General features: G+C 42.0%; 1 protein-coding gene across 2 annotated transcripts in view; it reads right to left on the bottom strand.

Annotated features, from left to right (window-relative positions):
• The window catches only part of SCAPER (S-phase cyclin A associated protein in the ER), a 419051-nt gene that overhangs the window by 174556 nt on the left and 226673 nt on the right, over nt 1-17822 (bottom strand). For both annotated transcript variants that reach the window (XM_069765538.1, XM_069765539.1), the window contains exons 21-22: nt 4652-4717; nt 1452-1578 (exon numbers count right to left, since the gene is read on the bottom strand). In XM_069765538.1, the coding sequence (XP_069621639.1) occupies nt 1452-1578; nt 4652-4717 (193 nt within the window). The remainder of the gene's footprint in view (nt 1-1451; nt 1579-4651; nt 4718-17822) is intronic.

The following is a 17822-nucleotide window of genomic DNA, read 5'->3' on the forward strand; positions in this document are numbered from 1 at the left end:
AATGTTGGCTCAGTGATCTGCCGTAAGACCAGCTGAGGTATGAACGATGTCCATATAGTTAGTCATAAATCCAGATGTTAAATTGAATCCTATTGTCAAAGAGTAGAAAATCCTTAGCTTGAATTCCTAAATTTCTCTCTATCGTCCTTGAAATGACCTTTTAGTATTAAGACTTAAATATGTCACACAGTGTCCAGGTCCAAAGAAACGTTTTCCCACAAATGCGTCCAGTTCTTTCCTGATTGTATTGGTGTAGATTCATCCTAGTTTGTAGTTTTGCATGGTTTCCCCAATATAGGTTTCTCCAGGGCTCCTTGTACATTGTATCATGTACACCACATTGGAGGATGGACAGGAGAAGAAATCCAAGATGTTATAGTCCTGATTTGTGTTGGGTATGAGGACTATTCGATGGTAATATGTGGGTACAAGTCCTGTATTTTTTATTATTACAGGGGAATGTGCCAGTCTCTGATGGTGATGAGAGGACACATTTGACAAGGAGGTTCCTTAGACAACTTCTTGTCATACCCCTCGCTTGGCCCCCATGAAATACTAAAGCTTATACTTAGCTCTCGTGCTGGCGACGTTCCCATGGTGTCAGCATTCAGTCTCCCCAGGGCTCCCATGCTGTTCTTGTGACACCGGAACCCAATCAGTACTGGCATCACTGTCCCTGCCTCCTGTCGAATTGAGCATGAAGAAAAACAGAGAGCATCTACTTCCCGGACTTTCTCTCCATGTTCGATTTGTCCGAAGGCAGGGACACTGATGCCAGCGAAGATAGGCGTTGGGGTCATGTGTCACAACATAGCTTGAGATCCCGGGGAGAATGATTGCAGACACCGTGTGAGCATCGCTGGCAAGGCAGCTAAGTAGAAGCTTTATTATTTTATGGAGGCCAAACATTTTGGTCAAGAAGTGGTTGTTCTAGTAGTGGACAATCCCTTTAAGTTAGGGGGCTGCTTGTAGAAGAAAAGTGGTAGATTTGGGAATATTACTTTCAGTCAGTGGTTTCTGTGGAATATGGGATGGAGATCAGCACCAATATGTCCTCATGTGTGTGTTGTATGTGGCCACAAGATGCACCCTGTCGTTGTCCTCCCTCTGTCTGTAATCCAGGAGGCTGCTTATTGAAATTCATGTAGCTCTGTGGATCTGTTTATTTATTATCAATGGATGGTATTATGTTGTAGGTATGTATACCTCAGTGACAGCAATGTGGATCTTCATCAATCCGCCATCTGCCATGATGACCCATTGGCACCCTGTGACTGTTTCGCGGAAGGTCGATGGGTGCCCGAACAAACGCTATCACGGAGGAATACATTCCTATAACAAGGATACCATCCACTGATAATAGATGAGCAGATTGAAAAACATACACTTGCTACAGAGTGAAAAACACACAACTCAAACTTTTTTTTAAATTAAATATCTCATTCCCTTACCTGCTTTTCTAGGATCCGAGAAATTTCTCCCAAAGCCCGATCAAGCGCAGACACTTTATTGGTGGCCCAGGCTCCATTATCTTGCGTTTGCAATTGTTTCTGGAGATCTTTGGTAAGTCGTTGTAGCCTAAAAAACCAGGAGTAAAAATCCCAATATTAAGACTGAAACTGAAAATGTACAGCAGATTTTGCATTAAACTCTGCTGCTCTGTTTGAGGATAGCATAGTAAGGGGACAGGTGCGGCCCACTAATAGCCCAAATAGATATTAGGAATTTGGATTTTTCCCAGCTAGACGGGGGAGTTTAATGTTGTAAGTTTGTTGTACCAATGAGCGTAGCGCACTGGCCCTGTAAGGAGTGATGGAGGGGTGATGGCTATGTGCATGTACGCATGAAGCCAAGAAATTCTGGCTAAGAAAGGTAAGTACAAAGGGGTGCTTTGGTGAGCTACGTGTAGTTGGTTAGATTGGGCCAAATGGTATAATCTTGATCGCTTGTCCCGTCATTATCTTCTAGACCTGGAGATGGTGGATATCTGATGACCTTATGCAAATGTTATGGACCAAGCAATGGAGTAAATAGTCCTGTTACTAATGGAGTTGGTCTTATTAAAAAGAAGCCTGCCAGGTGATCGTTAACATTCCTGTGTCCACCAGAGTCAGAGACAGAAGCTTGTACCCATTTGGCGTTATTAGGTCTGCTCTAGATTAATACTGGTAGTATATTAAAACACATATGGTTGTTAAGGTTTAGTATTATATTTGTCATTGAGAATCTGCATGGCATGAGTCAGAATCAGAGATGTATATACCAAATACTCACTTTGAGTTCCCCTGTTTACGGCCTAGTAGTGGAAACAGCCTAGGCCATCACTCGTCAGTCAATTGCATAATTGTCCTGACGATTGAAGGCAGCGGAGTTGCGTCTCTTAATTTATTGGTAGCAGCGGTGGGATCTGCCTGAAAATATTCTGCTCATTATCTAGATGATTGCTCCTAATTGGTCAATATACCTGACGAATGCATTGACCCTGGTAAATCAATTGCCAGGAGCAACAATCTTCCTAATTTGTTAGTTTTGGCAGACTAAAAGTATAGCCTCCAAGTGAATAAGAGTTTATAGGAAAAGACGGCAACCAGAAAACAAAGCATTAAGCTGGGCTTGTGGGCAGATATTAAGCAGATTTCACCACTCATCATCCTTCGCACAGGGAGCTATTGGAAACCTGGAGTAAGATATGGAGCAAACCCAAGGAAGAATAGAAAATGTTGGAAATATTAAAATCTGCAGCATTCTCTTATAAATACTGTGCAGATATCCAGCGGCATGCGAATGGGGTAAAGGAGCAGCTAAAAAGTGCACAGACATATTTTGGATATACAGTATAGACCAAAAGTTTGGACATACCTTATCATTTAAAGATTTTTCTGTATTTTCATGACTATGAAAATTGTAAATTCACACTGAAGGCATCAAAACTATGAATTAACACATGTGGAATTATATACTTAACAAAAAAGTGTGAAACAACTGAAAATATGTCTTATATTCTAGGTTCTTCAAAGTAGCCACCTTTTGCTTTGATGACTGCTTTGCACACTCTTGGCATTCTCTTGATGAGCTTCAAGAGGTAGTCACCGGGTAGGGTCTTCCAACAATCTAGAAGGAGGTTCCCAGAGATGCTTAGCACTTGTTGGCCCTTTTGCCTTCACTCTGCGGTCCAGCTCAGCTCAAACCATCTCGATTGGGTTCAGGTCTGGTGACTGTGGAGGCCAGGTCATCTGGCGTAGCACCCCATCACTCTCCTTCTTGGTCAAATAGCTCTTACACAGCCTGGAGGTGTGTTTGGGGTCCATTGTCCTGTTGAAACATAAATAATGGTCCAACTAAACGCAAACTGGATGGAATAGCATGCCGCTGCAAGATGCTGTGATAGCCATGCTGGTTCAGTATGCCTTCAATTTTGAATAAATCCCCAACAGTGTCACCAGCAAAGCACCCCCACACCATCACACCTCCTCCTCCATGCTTCACGGTGGAAACCAGGCATGTAGAGTCCATCTGTTCACCTTTTCTGCGTCGCACAAAGACACGGTGGTTGGAACCAAAGAGCTCAAATTTGGACTCATCAGACCAAAGCACAGATTTCCACTGGTCGAATGTCCATTCATTGTGTTCTTTAGCCCAAACAAGTCTCTTCTGCTTGTTGCCTGTCCTTAGCAGTGGTTTCCTAGCAGCCATTTTACCATGAAGGCCTGCTGCACAAAGTCTCCTCTTAGCAGTTGAGCTGCTGTTACCCTGCGATTTCTGATGCTGGTGACTCGGATAAACCTCCTCAGAAGCAGAGGTGACTCTTGGTCTTCCTTTCCTGGTGCGGTCCTCATGTGAGCCATTTTCTTTGTAGCGCTTGATGGTTTTTGCCACTGCACTTGGGGACACTTTCAAAGTTTTCCCAATTTTTCGGACTGACTGACCATCATTTGTTAAAGTAATGATGGCCACTTATTTTTCTTTACTTAGCTGCTTTTTTCTTGCCATAATACAAATTCTAACAGTCTATTCAGTAGGACTATCAGCTGTGTATCCACCAGACTACTGCACAACACAACTGATGGTCCCAACCCCATTTATAAGGCAAGAAATCCCACTTATTAAACCTGACAGGGCACACCTGTGAAATGAAAACCATTCCCGGTGACTACCTCTTGAAGCTCATCAAGAGAATGCCAAGAAAGTGCAAAGCAGTCATCGAAGCAAAAGGTGGCTACTTTGAAGAACCTAAAATTTAAGACATCATTTCAGTTGTTTTTACACTTTTTTGTTAAGTATATAATTCCACATGTGTTAACTCATAGTTTTGATGCCTTCAGTGTGAATGTACAATTTTCATAGTCATGAACGTACAGAAAAATCTTTAAATGAGAAGGTGTGTCCAAACTTTTGGTCTGTACTGTGTATATTGCAAAGTGACACACAGTACATACAATTTATAAGATATTATGTAAACTATAGGTATACTTAAAGTTCTGCAAAATTATTTTCAATCATAACATTGAAACACTGGGGAATTTAAAAAACAACTACAATAATCTGTACTGTACAACACACAGACTAATTATCAGCTTTTCCACTCTCCAATGAAATGTCCAAACTATCTGCAGTCAAGTGCATTGCACGGATATCACAACACTATACTCACTTTGCTTTGTATGGAGAATCGGACACAGGAGTTTTAATTTCCAGAACACTCTCGTATTCCTTCATTCTGAAAGAAGACATACAGCACAGTGTGAAACCAATGAACGTCACACTTCTTCCAGACATCCATGGTAACACAGCTTATAACTAGGGCTCTCATAGACATTTATTTACAGATGACAAAAAATACATCATGTAAGCATTTATTAAAGGGAATCAGTTCACCAGGTTTTGGTACCTCATCTGAGCGCACCATAATGTAGGGAAATAAACTCTGATTCCAGTGATGCATCACTTAGTTTACTGGGCGTAATAGTTGTGACACAATCAGAGTTCATAGATATAGCATAAAGCAGAGCTGAGAAAGCTAACCCAGCCCACACCACAGCCTTCTGCACACATTGTATATTGACAGTAAGCTGCTAATCAGTGCTGGGGGTGTGGTTAGACCAGGGAGTATTGGAAATGTAGTTCTGTAGTGATAATCTCTTGCTGATAAAACACTCACTGTACTGAAACAACAGCACACAGCTTAAAAAGTGACACATCAATGAAATCATTGTCTCAGCCTCTATCTCATGCTGTCCTCAAATTAAATAGCAAATACCTGCTGACATATCCACTTTAAGACAGGCATCTAGTCGGTCCGTATGCAGTTACGTGTGCCATGGACCACACATGGGCCCATTATAGCTAGTGTACAGACGCACATAGATTATTTCAAAGCAGACCGATGGTCTGCATAGGATAAATCACAGCATGCACTATTCTGGTCCATTGTACAGACCAGAATAATGCATGCAATATAAAGGCAGCTCTGGCACTCGTCCGTAATTTGTGAAAATGACTTGATTATTTTCATTATATTGGTGGCAACTCAGTCTAACTCATGGGGAGTACAGTCTCTCACTAAATAGAATCAAAAATTGAAGGAGTCTAATTTTTTAAGGCAATGCTCTATGGGGAAAGAATCTGAAAAGTAACGCATATGAGTCAAACCAGTGATCCATCTGTAGACAGTACTGTTTCGGGGTTTATGCCCCTCATCAGTATAAAACTAGGTACTGTTTGGTTAAAAAACAAAAGATGCTTTAGACGCAGATAAGGAAGGTACCAACTTTCCTTGAAAGTTCTCATTGTTTGGCTGTTCTAAGTTACTTTGCACATAAATGTAAAAAAAACTAACATGTTGCTTACAGGAGATCCAAGGTTCACTATACTGCCTTTTAACGTCTTGCTCGACTTAGGCTGAAATGACTGGAGTATGATCCTATTTCAGAAGGCACATAGGGTTAGATCACCAGCCGAACTCTGCATACAGAGGGTGCATTAAGACTGAAGTTCCCAAAAGTGTGACTGCAACATTGAAAGTGATTGTTTTACTGGCAAAATGGTCAAAACAACAAAAAACTGCTGTTCAAGGATTCCAAATGTAAAATGCTCACTTCGGAAAGTCTTAGTAGTGAATAGGTAGCTGTGTGAATTTTATGTTCCGTTCTGGAGACTTCAGCACTGATGAGATAGAACGGGTCCAAAGCTTAGCTGCAAAAATCATGACGGAAGCTTCAAACATGAAACTCATCGGGAGAGACTTTATTTGTACAGACTGAAGGAAAAGGAACCATTATACTTGGCCACTCTCTGAAATATAAAAACAGTCACCTTCCAGAATGGCGCCGTTGCAGCGATGCTGATGAGCACTAGTGTAACATTATAACGTCACATCGGTGGCTGCTGATGGGCGGTAGACAGTGCCCACACTTCCCAAAGACAATGCGGTTTCGGACCAGGAAATTTGAGCACTGCAGCCCATGTCATGAGAGAGCTGGCAGATACAGCACTAACAATGCTGGTATAGCGCTAGTCAGGGAGGTGAGTATACAGTGTTTTTATTTTACATGGGGAACTGGTGAATTTAAGTGTGGGTTATCCAAGCGGTGGGCAATCTCTTTAAACATGTCCACAACTGGGAAGGAAAAATCTGTTGTAGATTTTGCTTCAAATTCCAAGGAAAAATATTCATGTTTTGCAGGCGGCTTTTGGCACGAATTTCACCCATTGTATTGCAAAAGCCAAGATCCACAAAGAATTTACGTGCAGCAGATTTATAGATTCATAATGTGAAGATGAAATGGTAAAATCTTGAATGGAAAAACTGCAGGGTTTCCATTCTGTAAGTGTAGCCTAAGGGTTTAAAAAAGGTTCTGTTTGTTTTTAAAATCTTTTTAATGTTCGAATTAAAAAAAAAGTGGTGAGTGGAGAAAAGGTTGTGTTACCTTATCACAGCTCTCCATGATGTTAAGATCAACATTCTGCACATAAGTCAGGTAGAAATATTTACCCGTCCTGCTAACAGGTCACTAATTTTCTATCAATGGCCGGTGTTTCATTCTTAAATTATTCTTCATAAATCTCCTATCTAGAAAAGTCTCAAGCCATTGTCCCAGACAGCCAGTTAAGCATTTGTGACCATAAGGTAAGCCAAGCCACCAGTCCCATTCATCAGTGATGTAACCACCATTCTGATGACTATCATCACTAGAAATATGAAGAGATCCAGAGTATATAAAATATCCCATTTTTATTAACTATAGATTAAAACAACATCATCAAGGGGAAATAAAAATGTCTCACCATGAGAGACGCCACAAAATCCCTAAAAGGAATTAACAGTAAATCAGTATGAATATCTGAATATAGTCAGATATAACAGCCAAATCAGTGCTATAACTATGCAAATAGTAGAACCCATATGACACAGGACAATCCCCAACTGGTACTGAGCAAAAATATACTTAGCAGTGAAGGGGGAAACAAACTGCAGCCAGAAAATAGGGTATATGTAATACAGCTATATGTAGGTATAAGTGGCAACTCTCCACCCCGACGCGCGTTTCACCGCTGGCTTCTTCCGGGGGCGTCTGTTATATCTGACTATATTCAGATATTCATACTGATTTACTGTTAATTCTTTTAAGGGATTTTGTGGCATTTCATGGTGAGACATTTCTGTTTTTTTATTTTTTTTTTTATTTCCCCTTGATGATGTTGTTTTAATCTATTGTTAATAAAAATTATATATTTTATAAAATCTGAATCTCTACATATTTCTGGTGATGATAATGACATCAGAATGCAGAATGGTGGTTACAATATTGATTTGAAGTGCCAGCTTCACATGTATTTTGGACATTTTTTGCTTATCCATTCATCAGCGAGTCCGCTGCTCAGTAGATAGTTTCTCCTGTGACTCTGTCATATACACATCCCTCCGCTCTGACAGATTAAAGTGTTTCTGTGACAGGCCCTCCTCACATGTTACACAGTTCATACGCCTGCACATAAATCACCACGGTTCCTACAACCTCATTTAATAACCTAAGGATATAAATAATATTAATAAGACCAACAAAACTTCTACGGAGAAATAATAAGCCATTTATCACCCTCTTTCCAGCTGCTCGCCTCTGCCCCCTGTAATGTACAGATTTTGAAGAGGAGCAGGTTGTAAACCCTTTCTATACAATGAACCAGCACAATCGCACTATACACATTGTTTTTTTTATTCCGACTGAAGAATACAGAACATTAGTATTTCAGGAATTGTTTTACTAGACGGCTGTCTGGTGTAGAAACGCCATTTTTAAATACCCTATTAGGGAGTTCAGATGTAAAGGGAGTTTGTCACCCCCAAAATGCATTTGAAATGAGCTATATAGTGATATAGGGAACTTAGCCTCTATAAAATACATACTTGCTGGTGGTACCGAGCCTGAGATAACTCATCTTGTATGCAAATAAGGGGGCTTCGGTGCACCATTTCGTTCCCTCACTTTGGATTAATAGTTTCCCAAAAAAACTACAGCCTAAAGTCAGCCTTGGTGTGTACACAATAGTCCAAACGATAGTCGGCATTTACATCTTTAGGCTGTGTGCACACGTTGCGGTTTTTTCAAGTTTTTTCCCGATAAAAACGCTATCAAACCGCAAAAAACGCATACAATAAGCATCCCATCATTTAGAATGAATTTCGCATATTTTGTGCACATGATGCGTTTTTTTTCCGCGAAAAAAAACGCATCGCGGTAAAAAACGCAGCATGTTCATTAATTTTGCGGTTTTTTTGCGGATTTCCCACTACAAAATGCATTGGGAAGTGTCCGGAAAAAACCGTGGCAAAAACGCGTCAAAACCACGGCAAAAACGCGTCAAAACCGCGGCAAAAAAACAAGCGGTTTTTTGTGGATTTCTTGCACAAAAAGTCCAGTTTTTCTCAGGAATTTTCTGCGAGAAATCCTGAACGTGTGCACATAGCCTTAAGAACTGCTTTATTGATCCGGTAGTTGAAAAAGGCACAAAAAATATTTGAACACAACAGCACAAAAATTAAAAAGGTAAAAAAAGAAATATTTGCTGTGCTCCCAGGCAACATGCTTCAGACCTGCATGGTCCTTTGTTTGGGCTGTTGCTATTGTGGGAGTATTATTACATAGTAACATAGTAACATAGTTAGTAAGGCCGAAAAAAGACATTTGTCCATCCAGTTCAGCCTATATTCCATCATAATAAATACCCAGATCTACGTCCTTCTACAGAACCTAATAATTGTATGATACAATATTGTTCTGCTCCAGGAAGACATCCAGGCCTCTCTTGAACCCCTCGACTGAGTTCGCCATCACCACCTCCTCAGGCAAGCAATTCCAGATTCTCACTGCCCTAACAGTAAAGAATCCTCTTCTATGTTGGTGGAAAAACCTTCTCTCCTCCAGACGCAAAGAATGCCCCCTTGTGCCCGTCACCTTCCTTGGTATAAACAGATCCTCAGCGAGATATTTGTATTGTCCCCTTATATACTTATACATGGTTATTAGATCGCCCCTCAGTCGTCTTTTTTCTAGACTAAATAATCCTAATTTCGCTAATCTATCTGGGTATTGTAGTTCTCCCATCCCCTTTATTAATTTTGTTGCCCTCCTTTGTACTCTCTCTAGTTCCATTATATCCTTCCTGAGCACCGGTGCCCAAAACTGGACACAGTACTCCATGTGCGGTCTAACTAGGGATTTGTACAGAGGCAGTATAATGCTCTCATCATGTGTATCCAGACCTCTTTTAATGCACCCCATGATCCTGTTTGCCTTGGCAGCTGCTGCCTGGCACTGGCTGCTCCAGGTAAGTTTATCATTAACTAGGATCCCCAAGTCCTTCTCCCTGTCAGATTTACCCAGTGGTTTCCCGTTCAGTGTGTAATGGTGATATTGATTCCCTCTTCCCATGTGTATAACCTTACATTTATCATTGTTAAACCTCATCTGCCACCTTTCAGCCCAAGTTTCCAACTTATCCAGATCCATCTGTAGCAGAATACTATCTTCTCTTGTATTAACTGCTTTACATAGTTTTGTATCATCTGCAAATATCGATATTTTACTGTGTAAACCTTCTACCAGATCATTAATGAATATGTTGAAGAGAACAGGTCCCAATACTGACCCCTGCGGTACCCCACTGGTCACAGCGACCCAGTTAGAGACTATACCATTTATAACCACCCTCTGCTTTCTATCACTAAGCCAGTTACTAACCCATTTACACACATTTTCCCCCAGACCAAGCATTCTCATTTTGTGTACCAACCTCTTGTGCGGCACGGTATCAAACGCTTTGGAAAAATCGAGATATACCACGTCCAATGACTCACCGTGGTCCAGTCTATAGCTTACCTCTTCATAAAAACTGATTAGATTGGTTTGACAGGAGCGATTTCTCATAAACCCATGCACCCGGACAGGTGAGCCGATTGCTCCTTTTTCACACTGGGTGTGTACACATGCACACTGACACTGCCATTGCCAGTGAATACGCATACACAAAAAGGCTGACTTTAGGCAGCGCTCACTCTAGGAAACGAGTGCTGTCAATCAGAAGTTAGTGAAGCCCCCAACATGCCTAGAGCGCACTAAAGCCCCCTAATTTACATATGAATTAAAAGTTATTTTCTCAGGCACTTGGCAGTGCTAATATGATATTTACAGGGACTAAATCATCCATATCACTGTATTAGTCATTGAAAATGCATTTTGAGGTCGCTTTTAGAGGGGCATTACCATACTTGATATTTATTGCACCTCTTACAAGATATTTCATAAATGTCTAACATACAGTGCTGGGAAAAATGTATTTGCCTTCTTTCTAATTTTTCCATTTTTGCATATTTGGCACACTTTAATGTTTCAGATCATCAAACTAGCATTAATATTAAAGAGCCCAGATAAATACAAAATCCAGTTCTTAAATTAGGATTTATTTTATTGAAGAAAAAGCTGGACCTAGTGAGAAAGCAATTGCCTCTTTGGCTACTACATTAACCAGTTAACCAAACTGACAAATATGCCATAATTCACCATCCATGATGACTGACTAATCTGTTGCATATGAAAATCACTTAAAGTGAACTTAACAGCAGAATTTAAATATTACTTAAAGAGTATCTGTCAGATCAACCATATATTGGCATGAGGGTCATAGTAAACTGAATAACATGATCCCTTGATATCTGTGATCTGATGTCTTATTCCAGAGAAATCCATGTTTTTCCTAAATACAAATGACCTCGTCCAGGTTAAGGGGCGGAGGGTGCCTGGAAGATAACTCTGCCTCCAGAGCTTATTTTACATGAAGGGAGAGTTACCAGTGTGAGACAAGTAACCAACACAGAACAGGAGAAGTGAAATGTGTCTTCTTGCAAACACATTTTTTTTTGCTTCTCTCTCCGCTCTGCTGTATTGTAACAATATTACAGCCCTGTCTGCCTGTGAGCTGGAGCGGAGAGGAACCTGCAAGATGTCCCTTACTAGGAGACAAGAGAGCGGCCATTACAATTCACAGTTATCCATTACACATCACATTGGTAACTCCCTCTTCATGTATAATAAGCTCTGGAGGCAGATTTAGCTTTCAGGCACCATCTGCACCAGAGCCTGGAAGAGGTCATTTATATAAAGTGATAAAAGTTGATTTCTCAATAACAAGGCATCATCTATAAGGCGCACAGGTAGGACTGTTTTCAGCAGTCTATAACCTGTGCACAGTGCTGAGCTTTCAAGTAGTGGCACATAGTCAGAATGTCACTGTACATGCCACTACCTCTTGGCTCAGCAGTATACACAGCAGTGCAGCACAGCTCATGTGCAGTAGGGTCGCAGAAGGAAGCACTCGGCTGGACAGACATTGGGCCTGCAGACTGTGACACAGACATAGGCAGATCACTATACATGCCCAAAGTCACCATGTGCGATTTAGAAAGCACGGAGGACGTGCAGGGGCACTAGAGACTATAATCGCGCCTCTATGGACGTCATATTAGCTGGCTGGCTGGACTGCTTAGCAATGATTGCATGCCTGCCCAACTAGTCAAGTCAATAAGAAAATGCGGCACCACAAGTTTACACTTCTGATTTTACAATCATGCTGACAACTTTTCCTTAACATTGGGGTTGCTAGAAATCAATGCTACATGACAAATACAGCGCTGCAATTAGTTATGGGGCAACAACCTGCTGTCTGGTTCCCTTTAAAGGGGACCTTCCAACAAATCTGAACTGGAAACAATGTAATAGTGGCTGCAAGGTGAAATAAATCTTTTTTTTTTTTAAATTTCACCTTCCAGCTGAATTAACGTTTGTTAAGTCCAAGTGGGGATTATCAGATAGCAACTCACTCAGGGAGAAGTAGTACACAATTCTGAAAAAAAGCGGTGTGAAACTTCTGCACAGCAATGTGAAAGACGCAACACAAGTGATCGCAAACATCTGCAGTGCACCGCCGGTGATCAGGTTTACGGAGGGTCAATTACTGTTTCACATTGGAAATATAGGTTTTGATTAAATCTTCATCTTCAGAAAATGGAACGATCATATGAAACCTGCATTTTGTGCTTACTGACCGTATGTTGTCTTTATTTTATAATGAATTCATTGGACGATACAAAAAATATAGATGGGACAATTTATCACAAGCTGAAAAAAATAATAATCGGGTGATGGCAAATGCTATTTCACAGCACTGTAGGTATGTTCCCTCATGAGGTAGACGCTCCGAAATTAGTGGTGGCCACTAGGGTTGAGCGAAACGTGTCGAACATTTTCAAAAGTCGCCGACTTTTGGCGAAGTCGAGTTTCATGAAACCCGATCCGACCCCTGTGCGTGGTCGGCCATGCGGTACGCGACTTTCGCGCCAAAGTCGCGTTTCAAAGACGCGAAAAGCGCCATTTCTCAGCCAATGAAGGTAAACGCAGAGTGTGGGCAGCGTGATGACATAGGTCCTGGTCCCCACCATCTTAGAGAAGGGCATTGCAGTGATTGGCTTGCTGTCTGCGGCGTCACAGGGGCTATAAAGGGGAGTTCCCGCCGACCGCCATGTTACTGCTGCTGATCTGAGCTTAGGGAGAGGTTGCTGCCGCTTCGTCAGAAGCAGGGATAGCGTTAGGCAGGGTCCATTAACCACAAAACCGCTTGTGCTGTAGCGATTTCCACTGCCCAACACCACCTTCGGTGTGCAGGGACAGTGGAAGCTCCTTTTTTTTTTTTTTTCCTCAGCGCTGTAGCTCATTGGGCTGCCCTAGAAGGCTCCCTGATAGCTGCATTGCTGTGTGTACGCCGCTGTGCAAACCAACTGCTTTTTTCAAAGCACAAATCCTCTTGTTCCTTCCTTTCTGCACAGCTATCTTGTTTGTTTGTCCACACTTTTTATTTAATTTGTGCATCAGTCCACTCCTTAAGGTACCGTCACACTTTAGCGACGCTGCAGCGATACCGACAACGATCTGGATCGCTGCAGCGTCGCTGTTTGGTCGCTGGAGAGCTGTCACACAGACAGCTCTCCAGCGACCAACGATCCGAGGTCCCCGGTAACCAGGGTAAACATCGGGTAACTAAGCGCAGGGCCGCGCTTAGTAACCCGATGTTTACCCTGGTTACCAGCGTAAAAAAACAAACAGTACATACTTACATTCAGCTGTCTGTCCCTTGCCGTCTGCTCCTGCACTGACTGCTGGCCGTAAAGTGAAAGTGAAAGCACAGCACAGCGGTGAGTCACCGCTGTGTGACTCACCGCTGTGCTGTGCTTTCACTTTCACTTTACGGCCAGCAGTCAGTGCAAGAGCAGACGGCAAGGGACAGACAGCTGAATGTAAGTATGTACTGTTTGTTTTTTTACGCTGGTAACCAGGGTAAACATCGGGTTACTAAGCGCGGCCCTGCGCTTAGTTACCCGATGTTTACCCTGGTTACCAGCGAAGACATCGCTGAATCGGCGTCACACACGCCGATTCAGCGATGTCAGCGGGACCTCAACGATCAAAAAATGGCCCAGGCCATTCCGACACGACCAGCGATCTCACAGCAGGGGCCTGATCGCTGGTACGTGTCACACATAGCGAGATCGCTACTGAGATCGCTGTTGCGTCACAAAACTTGTGACTCAGCAGCGATCTCGCTAGCGATCTCGCTATGTGAGACGGGGGCTTTATTGCTGCCTGCCATACCTGGCTGAGATTACTGCAGGGAGATAGTAATTGAAGGACAGTTCCTTTTTTTTTTTTTTTTTTTGTGGGAGATTAAGATTGACATTTCTGCTAGAGTGCCATCTCTGTCTGTGTCATCTCTCACTCAGTGGGCCATAGAAAGCCTATTTATTTTTTTGCTTGATTTGGGTTCCAAAATCTACCAGAAAAAATCACAACATCAATCAGTGGGAGAAAAATATTGGCCTCAGGGCTTGTGTGCCACTCCTTACTCCTGTGTGTGCCATCTCTCACTCAGTGGGCCATAGAAAGCCTATTATTTTTTTTGCTTGATTTGGGTTCTAAATTCTACCTGAAAAAATCAATAAATCAATCAGTGGGAGATTAATATTGGCCTTTGGGCTTGTGTGCCAGTCCTAAGCGTGCCATCTCTCTCTCTCTCAGATAGTGGGCCATAGAAAGCCTATTTTTTTATTATTTTATTGGGTTTATAAATTTTCCCTGGAAAAAAAAAAAAAGTGGGAGATTAATATTGGCCTCTGGGCTTGTGTGCCAGTCCTGAGCGTGCCATCTCTCTCACAAATAGTGGGCCATAGAAAGCCTATTTATTTTTTTGGTTGATTTGGGTTCATAATTCTACCTGAAAAAATCAATCAATCAGTGGGAGATTAGTATTGGCCTTTGGGCTTGTGTGCCAGTCCTAAGCGTGCCATCTCTCTCTCTCAGATAGTGGGCCATAGAAAGCCTATTTATTATTATTTTTTTTATTGGGTTTATAAATTTTCCCTGGAAAAAAAAAAAAAAAGTGGGATATTAATATTGGCCTCTGGGCTTGTGTGCCAGTCCTGAGCGTGCCATCTCTCTCACAAATAGTGGGCCATAGAAAGCCTATTTATTTTTTGGGTTGATTTGGGTTCCTAATTCTACCTGAAAAAATCAATCAATCAATCAGTGGGAGAAAAATATTGGCCTCAGGGCTTGTGTGCCACTCCTTACTCCTGTGTGTGCCATCTCTCACTCAGTGGGCCATAGAAAGCCTATTAATTTTTTTGCTTGATTTGGGTTCTAAATTCTACCTGAAGAAATCATTAAATCAATCAGTGGGAGATTAATATTGGGCTTTGGGCTTGTGTGCCAGTCCTAAGCGTGCCATCTCTCTCTCACAAATAGTGGGCCATAGAAAGCCTATTAATTTTTTTGCTTGATTTGGGTTCTAAATTCTACCTGAAGAAATCATTAAATCAATCAGTGGGAGATTAATATTGGGCTTTGGGCTTGTGTGCCAGTCCTAAGCGTGCCATCTCTCTCTCACAAATAGTGGGCCATAGAAAGCCTATTAATTTTTTTGCTTGATTTGGGTTCCAAAATCTACCTGAAAAAAATCACTAAATCAATCAGTGGGAGATTAATATTGGCCTCTGGGCTTGTGTGCCACTCCTGACTCCTGTGTGCGTCATCTGTCACTCAGTGGGCCCTAGAAAGCCTATTTTTTGTTTTATTTGTTTTCTAAATTCTCCCTGAAACAATCATTTTATTTTCTTTGGTTTCTAAATTATTCCTGAAAAAAATCATTTTTTTTGTATTTTTTTTTCTCTCAAGTCTCCCTGAAAAAAAAAAAAAAAATCTGTGGGAGATTCATATTGCCCCTTCTGCTTGTGTGCCAGTCTTGACTCCTGGGTGTGCCATCTCTCTCTCTCTCCCCAATTGTGGGCCATAGAAAGCCTATTAATTTTTTTGCTTGATTTGGGTTCCAAAATCTACCAAAAAAAATCACTAAATCAATCAGTGGGAGATTAATATTGGCCTCTGGGCTTGTGTGCCACTCCTGACTCCTGTGTGCGTCATCTGTCACTCAGTGGGCCCTAGAAAGCCTATTTTTGGTTTTATTTGTTTTCTAAATTCTCCCTGAAACAATCATTTTATTTTCTTTGGTTTCTAAATTATTCCTGAAAAAAATCATTTTTTTTGTATTTTTTTTTCTCTCAAGTCTCCCTGAAAAAAAAAAAAAAAAAAAAAAATCTGTGGGAGATTCATATTGCCCCTTCTGCTTGTGTGCCAGTCTTGACTCCTGGGTGTGCCATCTCTCTCTCTCTCCCCAATTGTGGGCCATAGAAAGCCTATTAATTTTTTTGCTTGATTTGGGTTCCAAAATCTACCAAAAAAAATAACTAAATCAATCGGTGGGAGATTAATATTGGCCTCTGGGCTTGTGTGCCACTCCTGACTCCTGTGTGCGTCCTCTCTCACTCAGTGGGCCCTACAAAGCCTTTTTTTTTTTTTTTTTTTCCTAAATTCTCCCTGAAACAATCATTTCATTTTATTTGTTTTATAAATTCTTCTGTAAAAAATAATTTTTTTTTTAATTTTTTTTTTCTGAAGTCTCCCTTTTAAAAAAACCAAACACAAATCAGTGGGAGATAAATATTTACATTTGCGCTTCAGTGACAGTCCTGCGTGTGCGCCATCTCATTTGTTGCCAACAACAACAGAGTGTGTAACATTGTGGCTGATTTTCGTTGTGGTCTCACCCACCTGTAAAGGGGTAGCTAAATCATACTGAAGTTATAGCTCACCGTGTAAGTTGTGTGACAGCAACAAATACCGTTCGTTTGGTAACGTTTTTAAAACAATGAGGAAGTCTGGTGGAAGAGGTCGTGGCCGGGGGCGTTCATTGTCAGCTGGTAATGAGGGTAGTGGTAGTGGTGGAGCATCAGCTGGTCGTGGGAAAAAAAATATTGCACCTAAGTCTGGAGCTGTGGAGCCAGGTTCGTCGTCTGGCTACACAAGGCCTCGAACGCTCCCTTTTCTGGGAGTAGGAAAACCGCTTTTAAAGCCGGAGCAGCAAGAGCAAGTTTTGGCTTATCTTGCTGACTCAGCCTCTAGCTCTTTTGCCTCCTCTCGTGAAACTGGTAAATGTCAAAGCAGCGCGTCGTTAGTGGATGTTCACGGTCAGGGACAAGTCGCTTCCTTGTCCTCTTCAGCAAAAACAACAACAGAGAAGGATGCAGCAGGCGACACAACGGGTTACTCCATGGAGCTCTTTACACATACCGTCCCTGGCTTAGAAAGTGAAGCAGTTAACAGTCCATGCCCATTACAAGTTGAATCTGACATGGAGTGCACTGATGCACAGCCACAGCCAGACTACTATGCTGGTCCTTTGACTCAGACCACAACATTGCCCTCGCAGGGTGCTGATCAAGAATCAGACCCTGATGAGACTATGTTGCCCCATCACGAACGCTATACCACCGACCGACACGGTGACACAGACGAAATTGCACACGAGCTACAAGAAGAGGTAATAGATGACCCAGTTCTTGACCCCGATTGGCAGCCATTGGGGGAACAGGGTGCAGGCGGCAGCAGTTCTGAAGCGGAGGAGGAGGGGCCGCAGCAGGCATCAACATCGCAACAGGTTCCATCTGCCGGGCCCGTATCTTGCCCAAAACGCGTGGCAAAGCTAAAACCTGTTGGAGGACAGCGTGGCCATCCGGTTAAAGCTCAGTCTGCAATGCCTGAAAAGGTATCCGATGCTAGAAAGAGTGCAGTCTGGCATTTTTTTAAACAACATCCAATTGATCAGCGCAAAGTCATCTGTCAAAAATGTTCAACTACCTTAAGCAGAGGACAGAATCTGAAAAG

This window comes from Ranitomeya imitator, chromosome 4, assembly GCF_032444005.1.
Source record: "Ranitomeya imitator isolate aRanImi1 chromosome 4, aRanImi1.pri, whole genome shotgun sequence".
Lineage (NCBI taxonomy): Eukaryota > Metazoa > Chordata > Amphibia > Anura > Dendrobatidae > Ranitomeya > Ranitomeya imitator.